At 42.5% G+C, this 22,221-nt stretch overlaps 1 protein-coding gene across 3 annotated transcripts in view; it reads right to left on the bottom strand.

Moving 5' to 3' along the window:
- The window catches only part of RPTOR (regulatory associated protein of MTOR complex 1), a 285,614-nt gene extending 271,019 nt beyond the window's left edge, over positions 1 to 14,595 (bottom strand). For all 3 annotated transcript variants that reach the window (XR_003899854.1, XM_024201510.2, XM_024201511.2), the window contains exon 1: positions 13,934 to 14,595. Coding sequence is in view for 2 of the 3 variants with exons in the window: in XM_024201510.2 (XP_024057278.1) it covers positions 13,934 to 14,095 (162 nt within the window). In the remaining variant the exon portion in view is untranslated. The remainder of the gene's footprint in view (positions 1 to 13,933) is intronic.
- Positions 14,596 to 22,221: the final 7,626 nt, after the last annotated feature.

Below are 22,221 nucleotides of genomic sequence, written 5' to 3'. Positions count from 1 at the left end.
GTACGGAGTGTGATATTTTCTCTGTTGCAATCTTCTTGCATCAGAGAAATGCATGTAATGAATGTAAAAAGTCCTGCTTCTCCAAGTACAGGAGGAACCAAGAACAAAAGGAGCAGTTTCATCACTTATAGCCCCAAGCCTCTTTAGCCAACAGCAGACCCAAAAGCTCTCTCTCTAGCTTTTTCCAGGGTCACGCTGCACTTACAAGCTATTGCGTGGCTTTCTTCCTGCCTCAGTCTCTGTTCCTATCAACAAGATTTTAACTCAACCCATAACAAGGTTTCACAAAGCTCATAACAATAGAAAGGGATACCCTTTTGAATGAAAAAATGAAACAGTAACAATTTGCTGTCATGCCATTCACTAATACTAAAATCTCTCCACTTTACAAAACTGCCCCTTGTCAAATTAATGTCAATTTCATTTTCATCATATTAATACTGTATTTCTACAATTTATTACTCTTGGTGCAAGTATAATTAGAACCAAGTACCCTCATGGAGCTGTTTAAATGAACAAGTCTCTTGGACATTTCTGTACAATAAATAAGTGATTTTGGTGAATTAAAAATTACATTTTTACCCCTTCCACATTGGTTGGAGCTGAAATACTGAAATCAAAGAGCTGGTCACTGATTTTGTCAGTCGTTATACTGAGAGACTGACCTAAGTCAATGCACAGCCAAAGGTCTGATCGGTCTCCAAACTGCTAGTGTAGAAGAAGAAACTCACCGTAAAGTTTGCTGGTCACGTAAGACACTAGAGAACAAGGGTGATCAGAGCAAGGGGACTGAATAACTGTACCATTGTGTGCACTTTTATTCGGCAATTACCAACATGCCATAAATTAAAAAAACAAAGAAACACAGAGAGACAGCCACAGAGAGAAGGTTATGGGGGGAGAAGGAGTGCTGTTGAACAGGGCTAGATGGGACAACCTTAATATCTTCAAAATTAAGGGGACATCATTTGTGGTGTGAAGTTTGAAAGTAGCAGCATATTTTCTTCAAACATTTCAATGTAAAATTGTGTTGCATTACATCACCATTACTGACATGAATAATTGATTATACCAAACACATGAAGGACACTCTACTAGTGTACTCTGAACTTCTATTATGGAGTTCAAACGCTGATTTCAAGTAGGATTTATCTTAAACAACATGCAGAAAAAGGCATGCACAATTGCACACTTAACTTGTATACTCAATACATAATTGTGCATACAATCAGTGTAACTACAAACAAATTAAGCATACCATTACATACAGTTTCCACTTACAATTGTGCATACATTTTGAAAATTAATTCCCTTATGTTTCCTATATGAGTAGGGCCCTACCAAATTCACGGCCATGAAAAATGCGTCACAGAGCGTAAAATCTGGTCTTTTGTGTACTTTTACCCTATACTATACATATTTCACGGGGGAGACCAGCGTTTCTCAATCTGGGGGTCTCGACCCAAAGAGGGCTGCGGCGGGGGGGTGTCACAAGGTTATTGTACAGGTTATTGTCTCCCTTACTTCTGCACTGCCTTCAGAGCTGGGTGGCCGGAGTGCAGCGGCTGCTGGCCAGGTTCTGAAGGCAGTGCCCCGCCAACAGCAGCACAGAACTAAGGGTGGCAATACCATATCATGCCATCCTTATTTCTGCCTCACTGCTGGCTGTGGCACTGCCTTCAGAGGTGGGCTCCTGGCCAGCAGCCACCACTCTCCGATGGCCCAACTCTGAAGGCAGCACCACCGCCAGCAGTAAGGGTGGCAATACTGCAACCCCCCTACAATAACCTTGCGACCCCCCCACAACCCCTCTTTTGGGTTAGGACCCCTACAATTACAACGCCCTGAAGTTTTAGATTTAAATAGCTGAAATCATGAAATTTACTATTTTTAAAATCCTATGACCATGAAATTGACCAAAATGGACCATGAATTTGGTAGGGCCCTATACATGAGAAATCAATATGGGTTAAAGAAGGAGTTAGCATGACTTTCCAGCTGAAGCAGACAATTAAGCCTCGGACAGAAAACAGAAACTGCTGCATTGGTTTATTGCAATACCAAAAAAACCTCTTCCATTAGCCTAGCTCTAGGGAATTTTTGGTTATATTGCAAACAACGGGATGGGGTATTTGGGAAATGTTAAACAAAATGCATGAGAGAACTATGGATTATAGATTTAGTAATTTTCAAACTTGTATGTCCACAAACTTCCAATTGAACTGGGAAAATTCTAGAGGTGGTGACAGAGATTATCCAGTTTGTATTGCTACTACCATATCAAGATTAGACCCTTTTCTTCTAAAATGTGTGAATTAACTACTCTGATTGAAGAGTGAAGTCCTCTCTCTCTTTAGGCACAAAATGTGTGTAGACATAAGCAGAAACTGCAAATTTCCCAACTCTACTCCATCAGTGCACAACAGCAGCCTTAACTTGGAGTGATCATGTCTCTGGAGAAGAGGAGATTCAATCTATAGCTTCAATAATGAGACTGCCAACAAGGCTCCCCATTAATGCCAGTTTTGGGGGTGATCTTTTGTGATATGGATGTTTGTTCACTAGCAGCCAGACTCACCCACCACATCATTTTACAAATGTCACTGGAGAGCCATAACTACTTTTGGCCATAATTGATCTAAAATGGATTTCAACCATTAGCCTGGAGGTGAAAGAATTCACATCATCAGCAGTCCTCAGAGCCATCCAGTACTCTGGTGTGTTTTCTTCCTAATATCCAGAGTTTATCTTCATTTAACGGAGACATTTGAATTTAGATCCCAGTCTAATTGACTAGCATAGGGTCTACTAAAATCTGCATACGGTTGGCACTCCATGATCACCTGTGCAATCAGTAATCACAGAGAGCAAACCCTGCACAGTTTGATTACAAATGTGACCTAGTGTAAGGAGACTTACAATGATTATTTCAAGCTGGAGTAATGGTCACCATCGTCTATTAGATTATTTAAATATGAACATACATAAAACATGAGTCAAAGTGTAATTTCAATGCTAACCCTCCACTACACTTATTATGCTGCCATGTTCCATTAATATTCCTGTGAAACATGGAATGTTTAGCAACCAAGCAGTTAAGCTCTACAAATTTATTTGAATTAAGAGCATTCTTATGCAGTACTGTTGTTAATCTACATTTCTGTAGAAAACCAATTGTCTGCCTATGCCTGTTCACCTAAAAGCAGGATTTAATTCTTACTGTGCAGGTTATAAAGCAGCAAAAAAACGTTGTTAAAATAAAACCACTATAACTAACTCTTTTGCTCTCTGTGTATTTTAGAAATCAATATAAGTAAAATGTGGCTCAATTTAAATGTTCTGACTTTAGTAGCATCTTGTCAGTAAAAATCCAACATATTTGAGATCCTTTTATTTTAATAAAGTTTCATGACTCACTTGCTACCAAAGCTATGTGATTTAATTCAACATTCAAAGCATACTCCCAACTCCTTCTGATAAAACAATTATTTAAATAAATAATAGATGAAAGCAGTGTCACTCTGCTGGCACACATATTCCATAGAACCAGAGCAGGAAGAATAAAACCTGTGCAAAAATAGGCCTTCTTGATGAAAGGGGTAACATGACAACGTTCAGTCATTTTAATTACATTTACCAATGATCACTCTTAAAATTGGGAGGTAGAGGCTTTCCCCTTCTTACCCAATTCCTCTCTTCCAAAGAATTTCCCTTTCAGGCCTCCATGAGATCAACACTTACACAGCAAGAAAAAGAATGCCATCTTACTCCCAAACCCTCATGGGATAGTTTTCTGTAGCTCATAGTAAAATTAAGATCACTAGCTGGCCAAATGGTGCTATGAAGAAACCTGGATTTGGGACTGCAGGAGACAACTTCCATATTCACTATGATGGTTAATAGCCTCTGTGTATGTGTATTTGGGGGCATGGGAAAGAATCCACAAGCACCCCTTTTAAGTGTGGTCTAGAAGTGCTTTCTGTTTACCCATGAAAATCTGATAAATTAGACACAGTCTCATATAGCTGTTGGCTACATCCTAACTAATGTACATTCTGGTTATTTACAGAAGACAAGCTTTCTATCTCAAGCTCTTCATAGACTGCTCCCCGCAGTGTAAAACACAAACCAGGAGATAAACACAAATAAGACCTCTCCAACTCTCAATCCTCCCTTTTCCAATTGCTTGGGAAAGAGGGGTTGGCCTCTGAAGGACCAGGGATAGGAGCCAATTCCAAATGTGAGGCTCCTGAGAGAAAACAAACTTCTCCCATTTACAAGGGAGCTCCAGCTTTAGTGTCTCCACTGGCCTCAACTGCAGCAGTACAACACGAGGAAAAAGTATTTCAGGTAACCTAGTCTCAAAAGCTATTAGATAATGCACTACATTTTAGTACTTTCTCCTAGACATTCCTGCAGAACTTCAGCCACTTCTTGCCTACCATTGTCACCACCAAAAGGATAATTATGAACCCTGACCAGTATACATAGGGACAGATAAGGCTGCTTAGAGGGACAGATAAGCAGGGCAGATTGATTTAAATCAAAGCCATTTAAATCACCAATTTGAATCATGATTTAAATCACCAAGCAGGAAACTTTAATTTAAAATCATCAATTTTAATCTTGTTTTGTATTTGTATTTTTTAGTTATTTTCCTGAAGGCAGGCTGATCTTCTTTGGTTGGTAATCATTAAAACATATTGATTTCCAACTAAATATAGGCTTTACCCTAAACTGATGCTTCTTTTTGCTAACCAGGATATAACACTATATCTATACACATTTATTTAAATTATTATATAGCTTTATATATATTCAAATTTTTTTTTTTTTTTTATTTTAAAATGGTGGATGTTTCATACTATATTTACTAGATTATTTTTATTTGTTATTTGTGTCAAGCTTTATTTGGAAGGAAACTAGAATTCAATTAAAATGCACAAAACAGAATGGAGTCTTATTTTATTAGCTTAATAAAACTACATTTAAGTGTGCTGGAAAAAAAGCTTCACATGTTCTGCATTTCATAGATTCATAGATTCTAGGACTGGAAGGGACCTCGAGAGGTCATCGAGTCCAGTCCCCTGCCCGCATGGCAGGACCAAATACTGTCTAGACCATCCCTGATAGACATTTATCTAACTAACTGATTTGTTAAACAGAGGAAGTATTACCCTTAGCTAGTGAACTGAAATGATAATGTACCCAGTGACCAGAAACACAAGTTTTAGAACTCACACCTAGCTTTTATGTATGGATTGGATGAGGAACATAAACTTTCTTGCTTTTTCAACTCCCAATCTATTTCTCAACTGTGAATGAACTAGTCATTGAACTGAACAAGTTGAACAAACTGAAACAAAATGTTCTCTCTGCACCTGCTACTGCTATCAAAAGCTCATTTAGCACTTCAACAAAGTCTGGTTCCAGGTGATTAGCCAGTGACTCCCTCCAGTTCAGTAGGCTGATTTCATAATAACTTCAGCAGCAAATTTATATTGCTTAATACTGTTTTTCTGTATTTAATTTAAATTATTTTAATAGATTATAATAAAGTTAGGCCTTAATATAAAGTTGTCAGTTTCAAATTTAATTTTAAATAGGGTTATTTAAAAAAAAAAGTCAACCTATACTTAATTCAAATTTTAAAAATCATCAATCTTTATCTACCCTTGGACAAGGCTTCACAAGATGATGCCAGCAGCCAAACATTGCTTTCCAATCCATCAAAGGCAGAAACAGACCAGAAAAGGAAGCTGTAGTGAAAAGGAGAGAACAAGTTGGCAGTCTGATTGAGGAGAGATTAGGGAAAAGGACTGCCTACCAGCCCCCTCAACTGATTAACAAACACCACAATAGGTATCAAAGAGACTGAGCCATGGCTGAAATGAATGTGGCTGCAACATGAAATTGAGAGAATGGGGGAGGATATGCTACAGCAAGCAACAACAAAAAAAGAATGGATTTTCAGGAATCACTGAAGGACACAAAACAATGGGAAGACATTATTTAGGGTAGTACGTGAGGCATAACAGAACAATGGAATGAAATTAAGAAACAGGATGAATATCAGGGAACACTTCTTAATAGGGAAATCTACTAGACATCAAATTGCCTCCCAAGGGAAGTAGGGGAAGCCCTATTACCTTAATTATTTTAAACTTATAATAGTCAGAAATGAACTCTCAGAGACTAGTTGAAAGTTGTGCCTTACATCACTGGAAAGGTAGTTTCCCTTTGATTAGCTGTAATTTCTCAGCTTCTTCCTATAACCCCAATGCCATAATAATCTGGTTATTCTGGATACCCCACCTTCTCACAGGTATTACCTCCACTAGTTCAGATACTAATATACTACTCCTGGAATAGGTCTCCATTCTCATGATCTACTTAATGGATACAGAAATATAACAAGTGCACTTTGCTCTGCTGTTTGAAATGAATCTGCTTTTAAGAAAAAAAGCAGCAACTGAACAGTATGTATACTGTTTCCCTCATTGCTATTTTTTACATGGATCCAAACATTTTCAAGTAGGTGAAAGATGCAAACATTATGTGGCTCTCAAGGAAACATATAACTTAGAGAACTATCAGATTAGCATATTGGGACCTGTCATGGGGGCAGACACATATGTGTGTCCTATATGCGATATTATGTTATTAGCACAGGTTGGGCCTTCAAAAAATTAAGCAAAGACTTTGGGTCGGAATTTCATAAGGGCTTCCAACAAGTGACTTAAAAGCATAAACTCCATTGAAAGTCAATGGGATTTGGCTTTCTAAGGGACTTAAGCATTTTTGAAAATTCTACTTTAGATTTTTTTCCCCAAACAAAATTGTGCCTTAAAAAAAAAAAAAAGTTGGAGACTTCAGTATGCACCACTTAAACCCGTCTAAATTGAGAACTCCCCTGCATATGCACTCATACACATTGCTCTAAACACATTAAAAATAAGATCCCTTCTATAACGTTGAAATCTAAAATTCCTTGGTGCCTCTTGAAAAGAAAAGGGATAACCACAGCCTTCCAGCCATCATTCTCTCTCTCTCTCTCTCTCTCATTAAAGCAGGTTCTTAAATCCAACAACTCATGAGCTATTACTAAGCTTGTAACAGCTGCTATATCTCCCTGTACATTAACCACACCACTATCTCACAATGCTCCACACAGAAAAGATGTTCTATACAATACCTGTCTGGTCTCTATTTAAATAAAGTTACTTGCTTTTCTGGATAAACGATCATTTTTGATGGGCTGTGAGAGTTACTGGCACTAAGAACTGGTTCAGTATTTTTTACCCTCTATTCACCTACAATTGTTTATACTTTGTTTTAATCTATGTGCAGAATACCAGGGTGGAGTGGACTTCAGTTAGCTGAATGGTAGGGGATGACTGAATGTTTAATAAATATCAATTTATTTAATGAAGCACCTGCTAGATTTTAAGATCCATTCCTGGTGTTTATTCACTACATGAAATCATAGTAAGCATCTGTGAGATCACAGCTGGTTGCTGGGGAAACAAACATCACAGGTAGGAAAAAAGCAATAGAAGCAGAAGACATCTAATAAAAACATACCAAAAATAGTTACTAGGATTTGGGGTAACAAAGAGAGATAAAGAAAATAGAGAAGACAACAAATAAAATAGTTTCTAAATTAAATTATCCAATATTTTAATTGTTCACAGTATATCCCTATACTCTAATAGGAAAAGCGGCTAGACACATATGAATGGCAGATGTGTACAAAGAACACCTGATAAAGTTAATCAGATTCACAGTGACACCACTGATCCCAAGACAAAGAAAAGCTCACTTGACACAAGTGACAAAGTTCAATGTAGATTCACCAACAATAAAAGTCTTGCGGCCTGCGCTATACAGGAGGTCAGACTATCACAATGGTCCCTTCTGGCCTTGGAATCTATGGATATTTATGGTTCAGAAAACTTTACTGCCCAAGTTGATGGTTCAAGATTTGCTCCTGTCTTCTTCAGTTAAAGAAATAGTACATAAGCTAAACAATAATTCTGCAGTTACATTCACACAGGGCCAGCCTTGCTCAGACTGAGTAGCACCGTACCCCATGAAAAGCTCCACTGAAAATAATGGGGCCTCTCAGGGAGGAGGAAGGTGCCACTTGGCATAAGGAAGGATAGTAGAATCTGGCCCACAATGATTAGTGTAACCATTTTGAAACAGTTTTCAATAAAAGTAGGCATTCACTGTGACTATAGTATACATCATTACATGATGAAACAGAGTTGGATTTGGAGCCACTCTTATTTGAGCATATACTATAAATCAGGGGTCGGCAACGTTTGGCACGCGGCTCACCAGGATAAGCACCCTGGCGGGCCGGGCCAGTTTATTTACCTGCTGATGCGGCAGGTTCGGCCGATCGCGGCCCCCACTGGCCGCGGTTCACCGTCCTGGGCCAATGGGGGCGGCGGGAAGCCGCGGCCAGCACATCCCTCGCCCGCACCGCTTCTCGCCGCCACCATTGGCCCAGGACGGCAAACCGCGGCGAGTGGGGGCCGCGATTGGCTGAACCTGCCGCGTCAGCAGGTAAATAAACTGGCCCGGCCCATCAGGGTGCTTACCCTGGCGAGCCACGTGCCAAACGTTGCCGACCCCTGCTATAAATCAATGAGAATGGATTTCAGGAGCCTTGATCAGGTCAGTCTCATTCCTGAACCCTGACAAGAGAACTTTTCAGGCAGGGGAGGAAGATAAATTAGAAGTTTCATAAAAGAACAGTAGTCAATGAGAATCCAAGTAGAGGGATACAGTCATCATACACCTCAGTTCAAAAATAAAACACATATGGAACTGTCTACTCTCTCATTTAAGATGCACAGTGGGATTTCAGCTGGGTCAAGCAGGGCTTTACATTCTGTGCCAGATTTAGTTTGGGTTCTAATCTTAGAGCCTGAACATTAGTCCCATTATTGCTTTGCCAAACCAAGATTTCAGCAGGTGACTCTGATAGCTTCAAGAACGCTACCTGCTATTCTTCAATCTGAAAATCAAAAAGTGTGTGTATTCCCTCTACCGGCTCTGTAGCAATTAACTGACATATTCGGTTCCCAGTACTGTGTTCTCAAAAGAGAGGATGCTGGGGTACAAACGTTTTGGTATGACAAGTTGCTTAGAGCCCTGCACATATATAAAATTTGTATCCACATCCGATCTGAGTTCTGCAAACATGATCCAGATGCGGATATCCATATATTCGCAGGGCTTTAATGATGCTTACATAACTTGTTTTTTTATTTAGTGGCAGCAATATGCTTAATTCCAGCTTTGTTTAAAAATACGAGGAAGGGAAAAGCCAGAGCTGACAAGAAAAAAAGGCAAATTAAAAATATTTTCAAACTTTTTGAAGGTTAGCATTAAACATTAAAAATGGACTTGCCCTTTCAGAGACTCTTTGGGGAATCACCACTCTTTGTAATTGCTTATATTTTGATGGACTCTTCATCTTTAATCATACATGCTGAACTACTAACTTCTGCCTTCATTATGAAGGCTAAAAACTATTTTCCACAAGAACATTCATATGCATTTATTATAAAAATCTTTAAAAAAAAAAGTATTAAATTTAGTGCTCATGGAAAGTGCCCAATTGACAATACTAGAAATCAAAGTCTTCTAGTTCAAACACAGACCTGGCATAGCACGGGCAGTAGTAATGCAAGCTTTTCACATACTGCTCGGTTAATACACAGTAACTCTGACTTGGAAAGATCCTCTAGTGCAAAACAGTTCAGGTTCCACAGGCCATTTAGTCCTTTGCTTCTCTGCTGAACCTACCCACACGTGGGTGTAGGGAAACTTAAGTATATATTAAAAAAAACCAAAATCTTAGACTACAAGTACAGTCCTTTTATATTACATTCTGCTTGTTCAAATATAAAATGTTACAAAATTAGAAGTATACTATGTATAGAATACCTTTAATCTGCCTACTCATTCTAGACTAACAGATACTTTCATCTCATAATAACTTGGTGCTGTCGCACTACATTTCTAGTGTTAGAAGTTGCACAAAATGTTTTATTAAAGAGAGAATGTCAAGGCAGATAGGCACAGAAAAACCTACCAGCTGTGTTTTGGTTTACAGAAATATGCAAGTCATGCTGCCCAGCTGCGCCAACTTGTGAAAAAACTAGGTAGGAAACTTACAAAAATGTTGCCTGCAGGAAGACAAGACTCTTGTATTTTTCATACCTTGCCTGCTCATAAGAACTGAGTGCAGAGGCACAAGCAGCAAACTACCAAGAGCAACCTGCATTATCATGTCTTGCATCTGAAGAAGTGAGGTTCTTACCCACGAAAGCTTATGCTCCCAATACTTCTGTTAGTCTTAAAGGTGCCACAGGACCCACTGTTGCTTTTTACAGATTCAGACTAACACAGCTACCCCTCTGATACTTGTCATCACCACCTGTTTGTCATTAATGATAACCCAGTTGCACAGCAGAGACAGGCAAGTTTGTCTAAGATGCAGCCTTCTTTAGAAGAGCCGATAAGATTTTTCAGGATCAGGAGAATAGTGGATGTGTATTTTGTTTTGTTTATTTTTAAGTAGCATTTTTACAGTAGGTTAAGATTTGGGCCAGAAACAATATCACATCCCTATAATGAAACAAATCTCACTTTGATACTGTAATTTTTTTTTAAGTGACTTCTGGAACATTTGAGTTGGAAAATGAGAGAAGTATAATTCTGTTTATCTAAAAATCTTCTTTGGCATAAAGAACTCACAGATAAGGTGGGGATAAGAAAGATCAGAAAGGAAAAAGGATTCAAAAAATGAGAAGTTACTCAGCACCCCACCACAATGACCAAATTGAGCAGGCATTTAGTTTGTATTTGTTTTCGAAGACAACTCTCTCATTCTCTCTCTGGTTCATACGGCTGAGGATTTCAGTAGCACCAACACGTGGCTATAACAGTTTTGAATGATTTTTTTATTTGGATAGCTTCACTGGGACATTTTACTTCCCAATTAAACTTTTCATATAAAAGTGAAAGTTAAACAGAAGCATATAAGCACTGCTGAATGACAAGCATATGAGCCTGTATTCTTCTTATAGCATCTTCCATCCCCCAAAGCACTTCATGCATTTTACTAACTGTGTAAGTTATATAGTTCACAATAACACCACACAACAGTTTAGGGCAGGAAATAAAGAACATGTATCCAACTGAAACTACAGTTAATTTTTTGTGCATGAAAAACAGAGTTTGGACAGGACATATGAGTTAACACTCTGATTCTTAGTGTGAAATGACCATGTCAATGCAAACACGAAGATCCCACTGCACCATGACCTACAGAATCTGCCAAAGACAAGATTAAAATCCCACAACCCTCTATGGAACCGCATCAAGACCCTTACACCAAACTTCGACGCTGAGGCTCAATGGAGAGTCACATGGAGCGTTTCGACCACTCAAAACAAACAGCTTCTCATTGACCCTGCCAAGGAACCACCAGGTTTTGATTTATGTCAGAAAGACTGGTGCAGATTGACTCGCATCAGGACATCTCATGGGAGACGTGGACAAACCCTCTTTAAATGGAAAATGAGGCAAACACCTGTATGCGACTTTGGTCACCAGCCACAAACGATGGAGCACATCACATCTGAGAGTTCCCTTTGTTCTTTCGCCAGGGGCCTGAAGGACTTCACCAGCTCACTGCTGCAGCAACGTGCTGGCTATCAAACCTAGATATAAATGTGTCGTCGTTGCTACGTACCCAAGCCGTACGAAAGAAAAAGTGTGCAATGGAGTCATTAATAAGCACAGAGAAGTCTCTTACGTAAACTGGAACCTCCAGTATCTCAGATCCAGCTGAAGTTGCACCAGGTCCAGGGGATAAAATGGGCTACATCCACCCCCACAACGTCCCCTGGACCCAGAACTGCGTATGGACAATAGGAACCATGCAGTGCCTCCCTTCTCACCAGCCAACTGGCCTTTGGGGAAAAACTGCAGGGAGGAGCCAGCCAGAAACTAAAGTAGGCAAAGCAGATACAGAAACAGTTTAAGCAGGAACAGAGGATATTTTCTACAGTTCTGACTGGACTTGGTCTTACCTGTGCTGGTTGGATGTTTGCTCCAACCTCCTCCTGCCTAGTCTCTTTACCTCAGCTTCACTCCACACCAACCCCCTTCCTTGCCTTCTTGTCCCATGCACCCTCCCTGTTTAGCCAATACCCTAACACCCTTTCCCCCTCCAAAAACACTGTGGAACTAACATGACTGCTGACATCATTCTGATCATTCTACTTGAACATTATATCCCTTTCCACTATCCTTTGTCTATCTTGTCTATTTAGACTAAATTATTCAGGGCAGGGATTGGTACAGTTGGGGCCCCAATCTTGGTTCATCCCTAGGCACTACTGTAATGCACGTTTAATAAGTTGTCTCAATATTCCCACAGATTTGAAGTGTCAGTGGAAATTTGGAGAGATTGTTTGAAGGGGTGATTATTAAATAAGAATGACATGACAATTATGGAACATTCTGACATCACAATTGTATTATCATAGTATCAAGAAAACCAAAAATAAAAAGACCTATTAGGTCCCATCTAGTCCATCTCTATAGGCCCAATGCAGAATTGCTTCCTGCAATACAATTTTCAAGATTACAATAATAATTAATTGAGAATGTTAGTTTTTTAATTTGTCAGGTAGCTGTGGATTTGGGACACAACAGGTGTCCATACACAGACACACACAAGGGCAGTATACGCCCAAGATCTCAGAAATTCTATAGCTCATAGCCGCTTCTGAGAGTAGATCAAGTACATACCCTTTTCCTTCCCACATTTAGAGATTTATATTTAACCAGAAAAGTTTAGCTGCAGCAACCAAGCTACAAAGGATTGCATGGGCTTGACAGAAAGGTTTGCCTTTTAGTAAAAAAGCTTAGTACAACATCAGTTTAATGTTCAAAAGATATTTGGTCAGGGGACAATATCCTGCTTGGCAGGTAAACACGTTTGAGGATCAAATAGGCATTTTCCATCTCAAAAATATTATGATCCTAAGACTGTTTTGGTAAGAATGCATTACTCGTATATTCCATGCAACATCCCAAAGAGGGACTAAACCCTCCTCCCACAGGACAACTTCACAGAATATAATGTCTCCATTTAGTGCACTGTCTGCCCACACCATTAACCCAGGAGTGGCCAACCTGAGCCTGAGAAGGAGCCAGAATTTACCAATGTACATTGCCAAAGAGCCACAGTAATACATCAGCAGCCCCCCCATCAGCTCCCCCACCCCCTCCCGCTCACCTGATCAGCCCTCCCCCTCACCTCCCAATCAGCTGTTCCCTGGCATGCAGGAGGCTCTGGGAGGGGAGGAGGAGGAGTGAGGGCAGGCAGGCTCAGGGGAGGGGGTGGGGAGGGGGCAGGGCCTGTGGCAGAGCCAGGGGTTGAGCAGTGAGCACCCCCTGGCACACTGGAAAGTTCGCACCTGTAGCTCCAGCCCCGGAGATGGTGCCTATACAAGGAGCCGCATATTAACTTCTGAAGAGCTGCATGTGGCTCTGGAGCCACAGGTTGGCCACCCCTGCCATTAACCTGATCCAGAGAAGTCTATTTTAAGACATCATTAATTCCACTACTTTGTCAGGAGGGCACCAGTTTCAAAGAAACTCAATGCGGCTATTTAAAATGCATATAATTAGGAACTGTAACCAGCATACATAATCTATAATATGTTCACTTCCACTGTAGTCATGCAACAAGTGCATGGGACCACAGCAAACCTGACTACTGGGAACAAATAAACTCAGTGATTTATCCAAAAGCGTGCTGCAAACCCTGGACTAAAACCAGAACCTCCTCCTATCCTTCCCCTCCTCCCGCACAGAAACCTCTGCCCCAGAGCATTACCCGGTCCTTCATCCTCCAGCTCTGGGCCAGAGACTTGGAGCCCTCGATCTTCTCACAGTGCCGCTTCTTCATGAAGGCCAGAGGCAAGTTCCAGTCTGTCAGGTCTGCCTCATCCTCCTCCCCGAGCCCCAGGAGAGGGGACTGCAGCATCTCAGACTCCATCGGGGGAGAAGGGTGCCAGGCAGCAAGTGCTCAGCAATCTCCAGCCCAGCACACCCCGGGAGAGGAAGGGGCCGGTGGGGTCCCGATCCCAGGAGGGGCTCGGAGAGGTAGCAGGGGGGTGTTCAGAGTGGAGCTCTGCGTGTCCCTTTCCCCGGTGCAGGGGGGGGGGGACAGCGGGCCCCGTCCCAGGTGTCTGCAGCAGGGCTCAGCGCCGGCGAGTCTCCTCCTCGGGGCGCCCGCAGACAGCAGCCCCGGCCGGGCTCTCCTCGGCCCCGGGGAGGGCTGAGGTGTCGCTAGAAGCACTCGGGGGGACCGGGCCTCTAGCCCCGCGGGCAATGCACGCTCCCCGGCTGCTGCGGCGGGCGCCGAGCTCGGCCCATCGTGCCCTCCCCCGGCTCCTCCTCACACACACCGGCCCCTGGCGGCTGGGCGGGCTTCGGCCCCCGTGGGAGGGGAACCGTCCTGCAGCGCCGGAGAATTAAACTCCCCTCAGCACCACACCAAGGAGGCGGCCATATTGCTACGGCCCACAATGCACCGCGGGGACGGGCCGCCGCGTGAGACAAACCAGGCCGGCCGCGTTCGGGATCGCAACTACAGGGAGAGGAGGGGCAGGGGCTGGGTTACCAGAGCATCCTCTCGCCTGCTGGCGCTGCCCAATCCCTGGTGTGGGCGTGTCACGGGTGATCCCTCCCAAGACTCCCCCAAAACAATCTCTCAGCTCCCCCCCAAACCCCGCAGCACCCCTAAATTCCCCAGAACACCCCCCCAAAAACACTACAAACTCCCCACCGCACCCCCCAAATACCCCAGCCTTCTGCAAAACTCCCCAGAGCCCCCAATTTCCCCCAAATCCCACACCGCGCCCCCAAATCCCCACAGGACCCCCCCAAAACACCCTCCAGCACCCCTGAAACACTCCCAAACTCCCCACAGCACCCCCAAAGACCCCATACTCCCCAAACTCTCCAGAGCCCCCACACACCCCAAAACACCCCACAGCACTCCAAAACACAATACACCCTACTATTCCAAAAGCAATCTCTAAGTCCCAAAACTCCCCTCAGCATCTCCAAAACACTCCAAACTCCCATCACACTCCCCCAAATACCCCAAACTCCCCATAGCACCCTCCAAATTGCTCCAAACTCCTAATTGCAGCCCCCAAAACATCCCAAACTCCTCACTGCTCCCCCCCAAAAACATTCAAAACTCATTACATCAGCTCCAATATCCCCTCTCCCTACAACAGACTTCCAAACTCCCTTAAATGCCCCCAAACACTGCCCAACAAAATTTCCACAGCACCCAAAACAGCCTCCAAACGCCCCAAAACTCTTAACATGCCCCCAGATTTCCCCAGAACCTCCAAAACCTTGCTTCAACACCCACCAAAAAATGACCCTCCAAAATCCCCACCCAGCAAAGCCCCACAAGAGACAGAAGCACACCCATAAGCAAGCCCATTTACACAAAAAGGGCACCACACTATCTAACCCAAGAGCAGGAGAAGGAAGGTACTGAGCTTCGCATAAGAGTCACTGTTCCATTTTCTATATAACCTTAGAGTATGTCTACACTACAGCAGCACAGCTACACACTGCAATTGTGCCACTGTAGTGTAAACGTTTCCTACATGGACAGAAGGGGCTTTTCCATCAGTGTAGGTAATCCACCTCTCCAAAAGGCAGTGGAAGAATTCTTCTGTCGATCTAGCTGCATCTACAATGGTGGTTAGGTCATCCTAACAAGTCACACGGGGCATAACATGTTTCACAGCCGAGTCAATCTAATGTTTAGCTGTAGACCAGGTCTTAGTTTCCCTGAGTCTTGGTCAGCATTTCAGGCAAGTCAGCATTTTTATGTCAATAACTGAAGGCAATAACGAACACTCACTGTGGCATGTGGTTGCCTGAGGTGAGGTGAAATGGGTCTAAAAATAAAGGTGTCCCTGAAGTTTTAGAAAAGCGGAAATTTGTGTATAATTATTTTGGAATAAGTTAGTCACAAAGTGTGTGTGGGGGGTGCTATTTTATGCAGATAAGACATTGGGCAGGAGGTGAGATGGGTTTTACATTCACAGCACTTTTAAGTTAAAACTTTTCCAGACATTAGTTTTCTGCCTGAAGTTGTCAAAGGGGCTGGGATTTGTTTATATATTTCAGGCTTTTGTAATAAATTGTGCAGAAAATTATGTAATGAAACAAAAAACAACCTCAGAAGAAAGCAAATTTATGATGATGTCTTTTGCTCCAGGGGAAACAAGTAAGATCTTGTGGTTGGTCCCCCTTTTTTCTCAGGGAGGAAGTGAGGGAATGAAAGGGAAAGCACAGACGTTTTGACAAACCCACCAATATATCTTCCAGGGCCTCTAAGTCACTCCTGGTAATTGTCTAACCATACTGTATTTTCAGATTGAGCCTCTTTGGGAGGAGCTGTTTGACATGATGCCCTCTGTGTTCCTCTAATGATATGGCTTCGCGGAACACAAAACAGACTAGCTCATCAATTACCATTGTGGCCCTAAAATCAGACACACACAAAACCACACAATTTACATTGCTATCACTCAAGACTCACCACAAAACTGATCGCAAAGCAGGCTTTTCAGACAAGCTTATACTGAAATGTACAAATTACGTTCCTGATGATCTTCACATAAGGAGAGTGTAAAATGAAATCTGTCTTTGATTTTAAGTCATGGGGCCTGACTAGTTTTACACCAGTGTAACTCTGTTGGGCCCCATTCTCTGTTGCCCTGTACCACTGCAACGTGAGTGGACATTGTCACTAATCTGATGTGACAGTGTTTTACACCCACTCGCATCTGCTTTGCACGGATGCAAAGGACTGTGCAAAATGCAGGGAAATGGAGAAACTGGTTCATTGACTTCAATGGATTTACTCCTCATTCTCAAATAGTGTTCAAAACACAAATGTTGCTTTAAATGGGGGTTCTCCTGCCCCATTCTTGAGAGTGTTTACCTTTGATGGCAATCCAATCAAACTGCACCCATATGTACATTTTAAATGCTTTTACATACAATTTGATTAATAAAGCCATGTTGCATTTGCCTAAGATTCTAGCTATATTTTTATTCATAAGATACATTTTTTAAAATATACCAACATGCTGCCAACAAATGGCTGGAACAAGAACATTCCCTGAAAAGACTAAGTTTCTGGGACGGCTAAAGGGGCTTTTTTGTGACTTTGATTTATTGGCTGCGTAAGCTAATTTATTTATTTGTATCTGATTATTTAGTGCTGATCGGTTATCATAATTATGTGATTGTAAGTCTAATTAATTGTTAGGGCACATAGGCATTTATTATCATTTAAATAATATAATAAATTAATTACCACCTGTCATAATAAAATTCTAAATGCTAGGGTAACATCCTCATACATAATAACAAAAACACCCAGGAAAACTAATACACCTCAGGCAAAAGTCTGAGTGAACAGATGGGTTTTACACCATGCCCTGAAGGTTGATAATTTGAGATTCTATCTGACTACTGGGGGGAGTGTATTCCAAAGTCAAAGATTCTCCATGGAAAACTCTCCATTCTCCACCCCCACCATTCAAACCTAGGGACTACTAGCAAGAATGCTTCAGATCAACACAACTGCCAGATGGGCACAGAGAATGAGACAGCTTCTCCCGTGTCTAGCACCGCAGCCATGCTAGGTTGTTCAAATTAGAATTATTTATTGGGGGGGTCGCACACTTTGTTGCTTCTATAGGCCTAGCTCATTGCACACACCGGGAGCTCTTTGCATACCTCCAATCCCCAAGCTCCCTGTTTGCCACCCTCCTAAGCCCCCCTGTTTCAGGGACTTGCTGCAAACCTCCTCCCTCATGCCAGGCACTCTGTGTGTCCCACATTCCTCCCTCCTCCCTTTCCCAGGGTCCCTCATTGTCCTTCCCATGCCAGAGGCTCTGGATACCTCCTTTCCTCCATGTCAGGGGCTCTGTGTTCCCCCGTTCCTCCATGCCAGGGCCCCTCCTTCTCCCCCCCATGCCAGGGGCTCTGTGTGCCTCCCTTCACCCCTTCCCCACCCTTATTCTTTCTCCTTCCAGTTCTTCACTTTCCCCCAAAATCAGTAGGACTCTGCCACTGATGCCTTGGATAATCCTGACATTTTGGAACTGATCAGATGCAGCATTTGAAAGTTGTCACATTACAGACAGACAGACAAATGTCCAAGCAGAGACATACGGTCAGGTTGAGTGTAAGGCCTTACAAGCTCAGCCAAGTATTTGTCAAGTGCTAACCATGTTGCTGATGTTGAAATTAGAACTTGTTTAGCACTTATGCTCTAACTGCATGTTGTCCTGCCTTGTGTTTCTCCCACATTAATGACAGCACGAAAGCAACCTTCCCTCTGGGTGCCCCCTGCAATGGAGAATGTAAACTGCAGGAACAGCCTGTAGATTTTAAAGATCTCCCAATAAAGGACAGTTCAAAGGGATTCCTCTGGGAATCTATCACTTACTTTCAAACAATATTTTGGTATTGTCAGGCAACAAAAGTGATACATTTTTTCCAGAGTTAAGACAGGAACATTCTGCCTTTGCTGCTTCATTCCTTCATGGACCTCTGTTTCTGGATCTTAATTGTTACAATGCGGACACTGTGCACATGCATTTTCTGTGTCTCAATTTCTCCCTCTGTAAAATGGGGGACAGTAACATCTCCTCACTTTACTGGGATGTTATGGTGGTAAATTTATTAATATTTGTGAGACATTCACATATGATGGTGATGATGCTAATAGAAAAGCCTATAAATCAATAATACTGTACACAAGCATACATGCATGTACACAGACCGATTTTCCCATCTTGCTTTTAGGAGGGCTTAGACCACCTGAGCCTGCACTTATTCTCAATGCACAACAGGAGAAATCAGTTCAAGCCAGTCCTTGATAATCCAATGAGTGTCTTTGCCTGTTGAATTTATCCCAGGTTCCCTCTGGGGAATTCTTCTCCAGCCTCACTCTGCGATGTAATTGGGCTCTGCACGAGACAGCAATATAACCGCAGCCTGCTACATGTCAGCATCACTCCACAATGTTAGAGTAGATTTTTAAAATATCCCATTTTAATAAAACTCCAGTCTCTTAAATCCACATTAAGCATATGGTGCAACCATGTGTTGGCTACATTCTTTCCCTGCAAACCTAATGTCTGTCCCCTTGTTTATATCCCACATCTGTGGAAACATAAATCCTACTTAAAGTAAATTGTCAAGAGTAATTACCTGAACATATGTGAGATATGTAAAAACTAAAGCTAAACATGCCCATTCTATCCCCCGAAGTGTGCAGGCTGTAGTTCCATCAGCCATCCGAGGTATCACAAGAAAGCCAAGGGCAAATGAACTGACAAGTACTGGAGGACAATATGTATCCCAGGTTGCAGTGCTTTGAAGACAACCAACCTCAAAATCCAGCCAGATGGAGGGCCTGACTGCACAGCTAAGAGCCAGTCATGGTGAGGGCAGACTGGCAGCAAACTCCTTTCACACAGCTCTGCTAATGCATCTCAATCCTGACCCGCAATACCTTTTATCATCCCAGACACATGTTCCCCACACGGCTTGGCCTGAACCACTCACATCGCCGGTTATTCCAGGCCTAAGGCAGCACACAGCCCTGTCAGCTTGCTTCAGTTCTCTGGCTGCGCCAGTCCTATGACCCCAGGTTCTGAGGTAAACAATAAGTGTTAAACTGAAACGTTAAAAACTCGCTTTGCTTTAGAATAATAGGCTCATAGAGGAGCCCTACCCCATGCAGTCCTTTACACGTGCACCAAGAACATATTGGACATGTACGTGCCTGCTGGAGCGAGTGAGGGGCACATTCTGACTTGGCAACATTTTATATTCACTTGCTCTGGGTGTAAATGGCTACACAAGGAACAGGGCAACAGAGAATTAGTTAGGCCATCTGGATTTCTAGCCTACAGGGGAAAAAACCAGCAGAAACCACATAGTTAACTGTGGAGACAGGTGTTGCCAACAGGTTTATGTGCGCTGCAGATCCACATGGCTACAAACCTGTTTAAGAGGAGAGTGTTATGTTATGTCAGCTATATCCCCCCTTTTACCCGTGTCACTGGACATGGCTTTGGTGTGAGGGAACCCCAGATCCTGCTTCCCATTCCATTCCTACCAGCTCCCTCGTTACATATTGTTCATGTCTAAATTCCTTTTAGCTGGGCTTTGTTTGTGGGCTCCCAGTGGAATGCAACAGAATCACACAAGGTGCAGAGCGTGAATGCTATCGACTTACGCGGCAGCGGGGAATTCAAACCTGTTGTGTTACTTTAGATGGAGTATATGGACCAAAGGTGTTTACACAACCCAGTCACTGTCCAACAATTAGAGTAAATTTGTAGGCCCACTTATCACAACATACCCTACAGACCCTTTAAGGCTGTTATGCCAGCTCTAAAGGTCATAAAGCAGCCATAAGGCTCCTCATCCAGGGAATATCCTCTACACAGGTGGCCTCTCTGGCAGGAGAGGGCTGAGGGCAGGAGAGGGCACAGTTCGGTGTGTGCCTACACCTCAGCTATTCAGCAAACCTGCAATTGCCCAGAGCAGTCATTGCAGTAGGGTTGCGAGTTAGGGAAGTCCCAGGATAGGGGAAACACATCGCATGTCCATTTGGTCTCTACACCAGTGCAATTCAGGCCACAGTGACTAGTACAAGCACAGGAGTCCTCAGAGCACCAATGAATGGAGAAGCAGGGATGCTGCCATTGTTATGATGGTTTCTGGGACCTGACCGGGATGACGTAATCACAGTTTTGAATACACACAGCTTTTTATGCATGATGAAAAGGGCATAGCATTTACTTTTAGGAAATTTGTGACTGGGGATTCTTGAACTCCAAACCCAGTAAATATCAAAGGTAAAATAATAGAACTTTACATTACCAGTCCTCTTGCTGAGGCTCACAGATTGCCCTTTCTAAAGGACAGATACTGCCGGTCATCAGGGACCCGGTCTCTATTTGAATTCCTAATTTTTGCAAGTTTTCATCAAGATCAAAATGAACTGATTTATTCAAATATAGCACTACCAGGAACTTGGCCCTGATGGCATCCAATCTCTGATAATGAAAATCTTCAGGCTAGTGGTCATGGCCTCTCCTTGACATTTGTAGCTGAATGCATTACCCAGAGCTAGTCATCTTATTTCATATCCATAGAGTGAGGAGCAGAGGGAGCCATAAATAATCCCCATTTATAACCCCATAAAAAATTGCTATTGAAAATTATTCCTTTCCCATGGTTCCTATTGTTGCAGTCCAGAGTCCAAGGTCAGATCCAGGATTCTCTCACAATGGACAAATTCCGCAGTTCTTACTGGAGCAAAACTCTCATTGATGTCAATGGACCACAGAACTTGGCCCAGTGCCACTAGATTACAGTTTAGACTCTCCATGTGTTTCTTCAACCAAACCCTGCCTCGAACTATCACATGTTAATGTTCTTCTTTTTCTCTCTTTTCCCTACTTCTCTCTTAACCTCTTTCCTTCTTCATCTTTCATTCTCTAATGATAATATTTTATATTTATTTTATATTTCTATTAATATCTTTATATGAAAATGATCCTAAAACGCTCTACAGCCAATATATAGATAAAGGAACCATTTCACTCAGCAAAGAAATGCAGCCATCTCTGGGGTGGAATGTGACATCTCTAACTGTACAGAGGAACAACACACAATAGTTTAGGACAAGAAGAGAAGAAGAATCCCATATACAAATTAAACTGCAAAGGGAATTTAGGGAGGCAAAATGTAGTTACCCAAATTGGTATTTGGATAGAACATCAGGTGAATACTTTTTTTTTTTTGGAGGTAGAGAAGGGCAGTCATGGGAGCTTTAAATTGTCATGATTAGTCAAGACTACTGTTTTACATCTCATCAAAAAGGTGCCACTCCCAGCGTCACAGTGCCCCCTGACACTAGGCTGGGGCATTAGACTTTGAAGGAAGAATGCCATCTACTGAATTACAGACATCTTGTTGAGGTCGTACCACCTTGTTTTTATTTTGGGCTCCCACCCTGGTGTTGACTTGGACCAACCCTACTTAACTTGT

Source organism: Terrapene carolina, unplaced genomic scaffold (assembly GCF_002925995.2).
Source record: "Terrapene carolina triunguis isolate 2854851 unplaced genomic scaffold, T_m_triunguis-2.0 Scaffold192, whole genome shotgun sequence".
Taxonomy (NCBI): Eukaryota; Metazoa; Chordata; order Testudines; family Emydidae; genus Terrapene; species Terrapene triunguis.
This window is presented reverse-complemented; position numbering and strand designations above follow the sequence as displayed.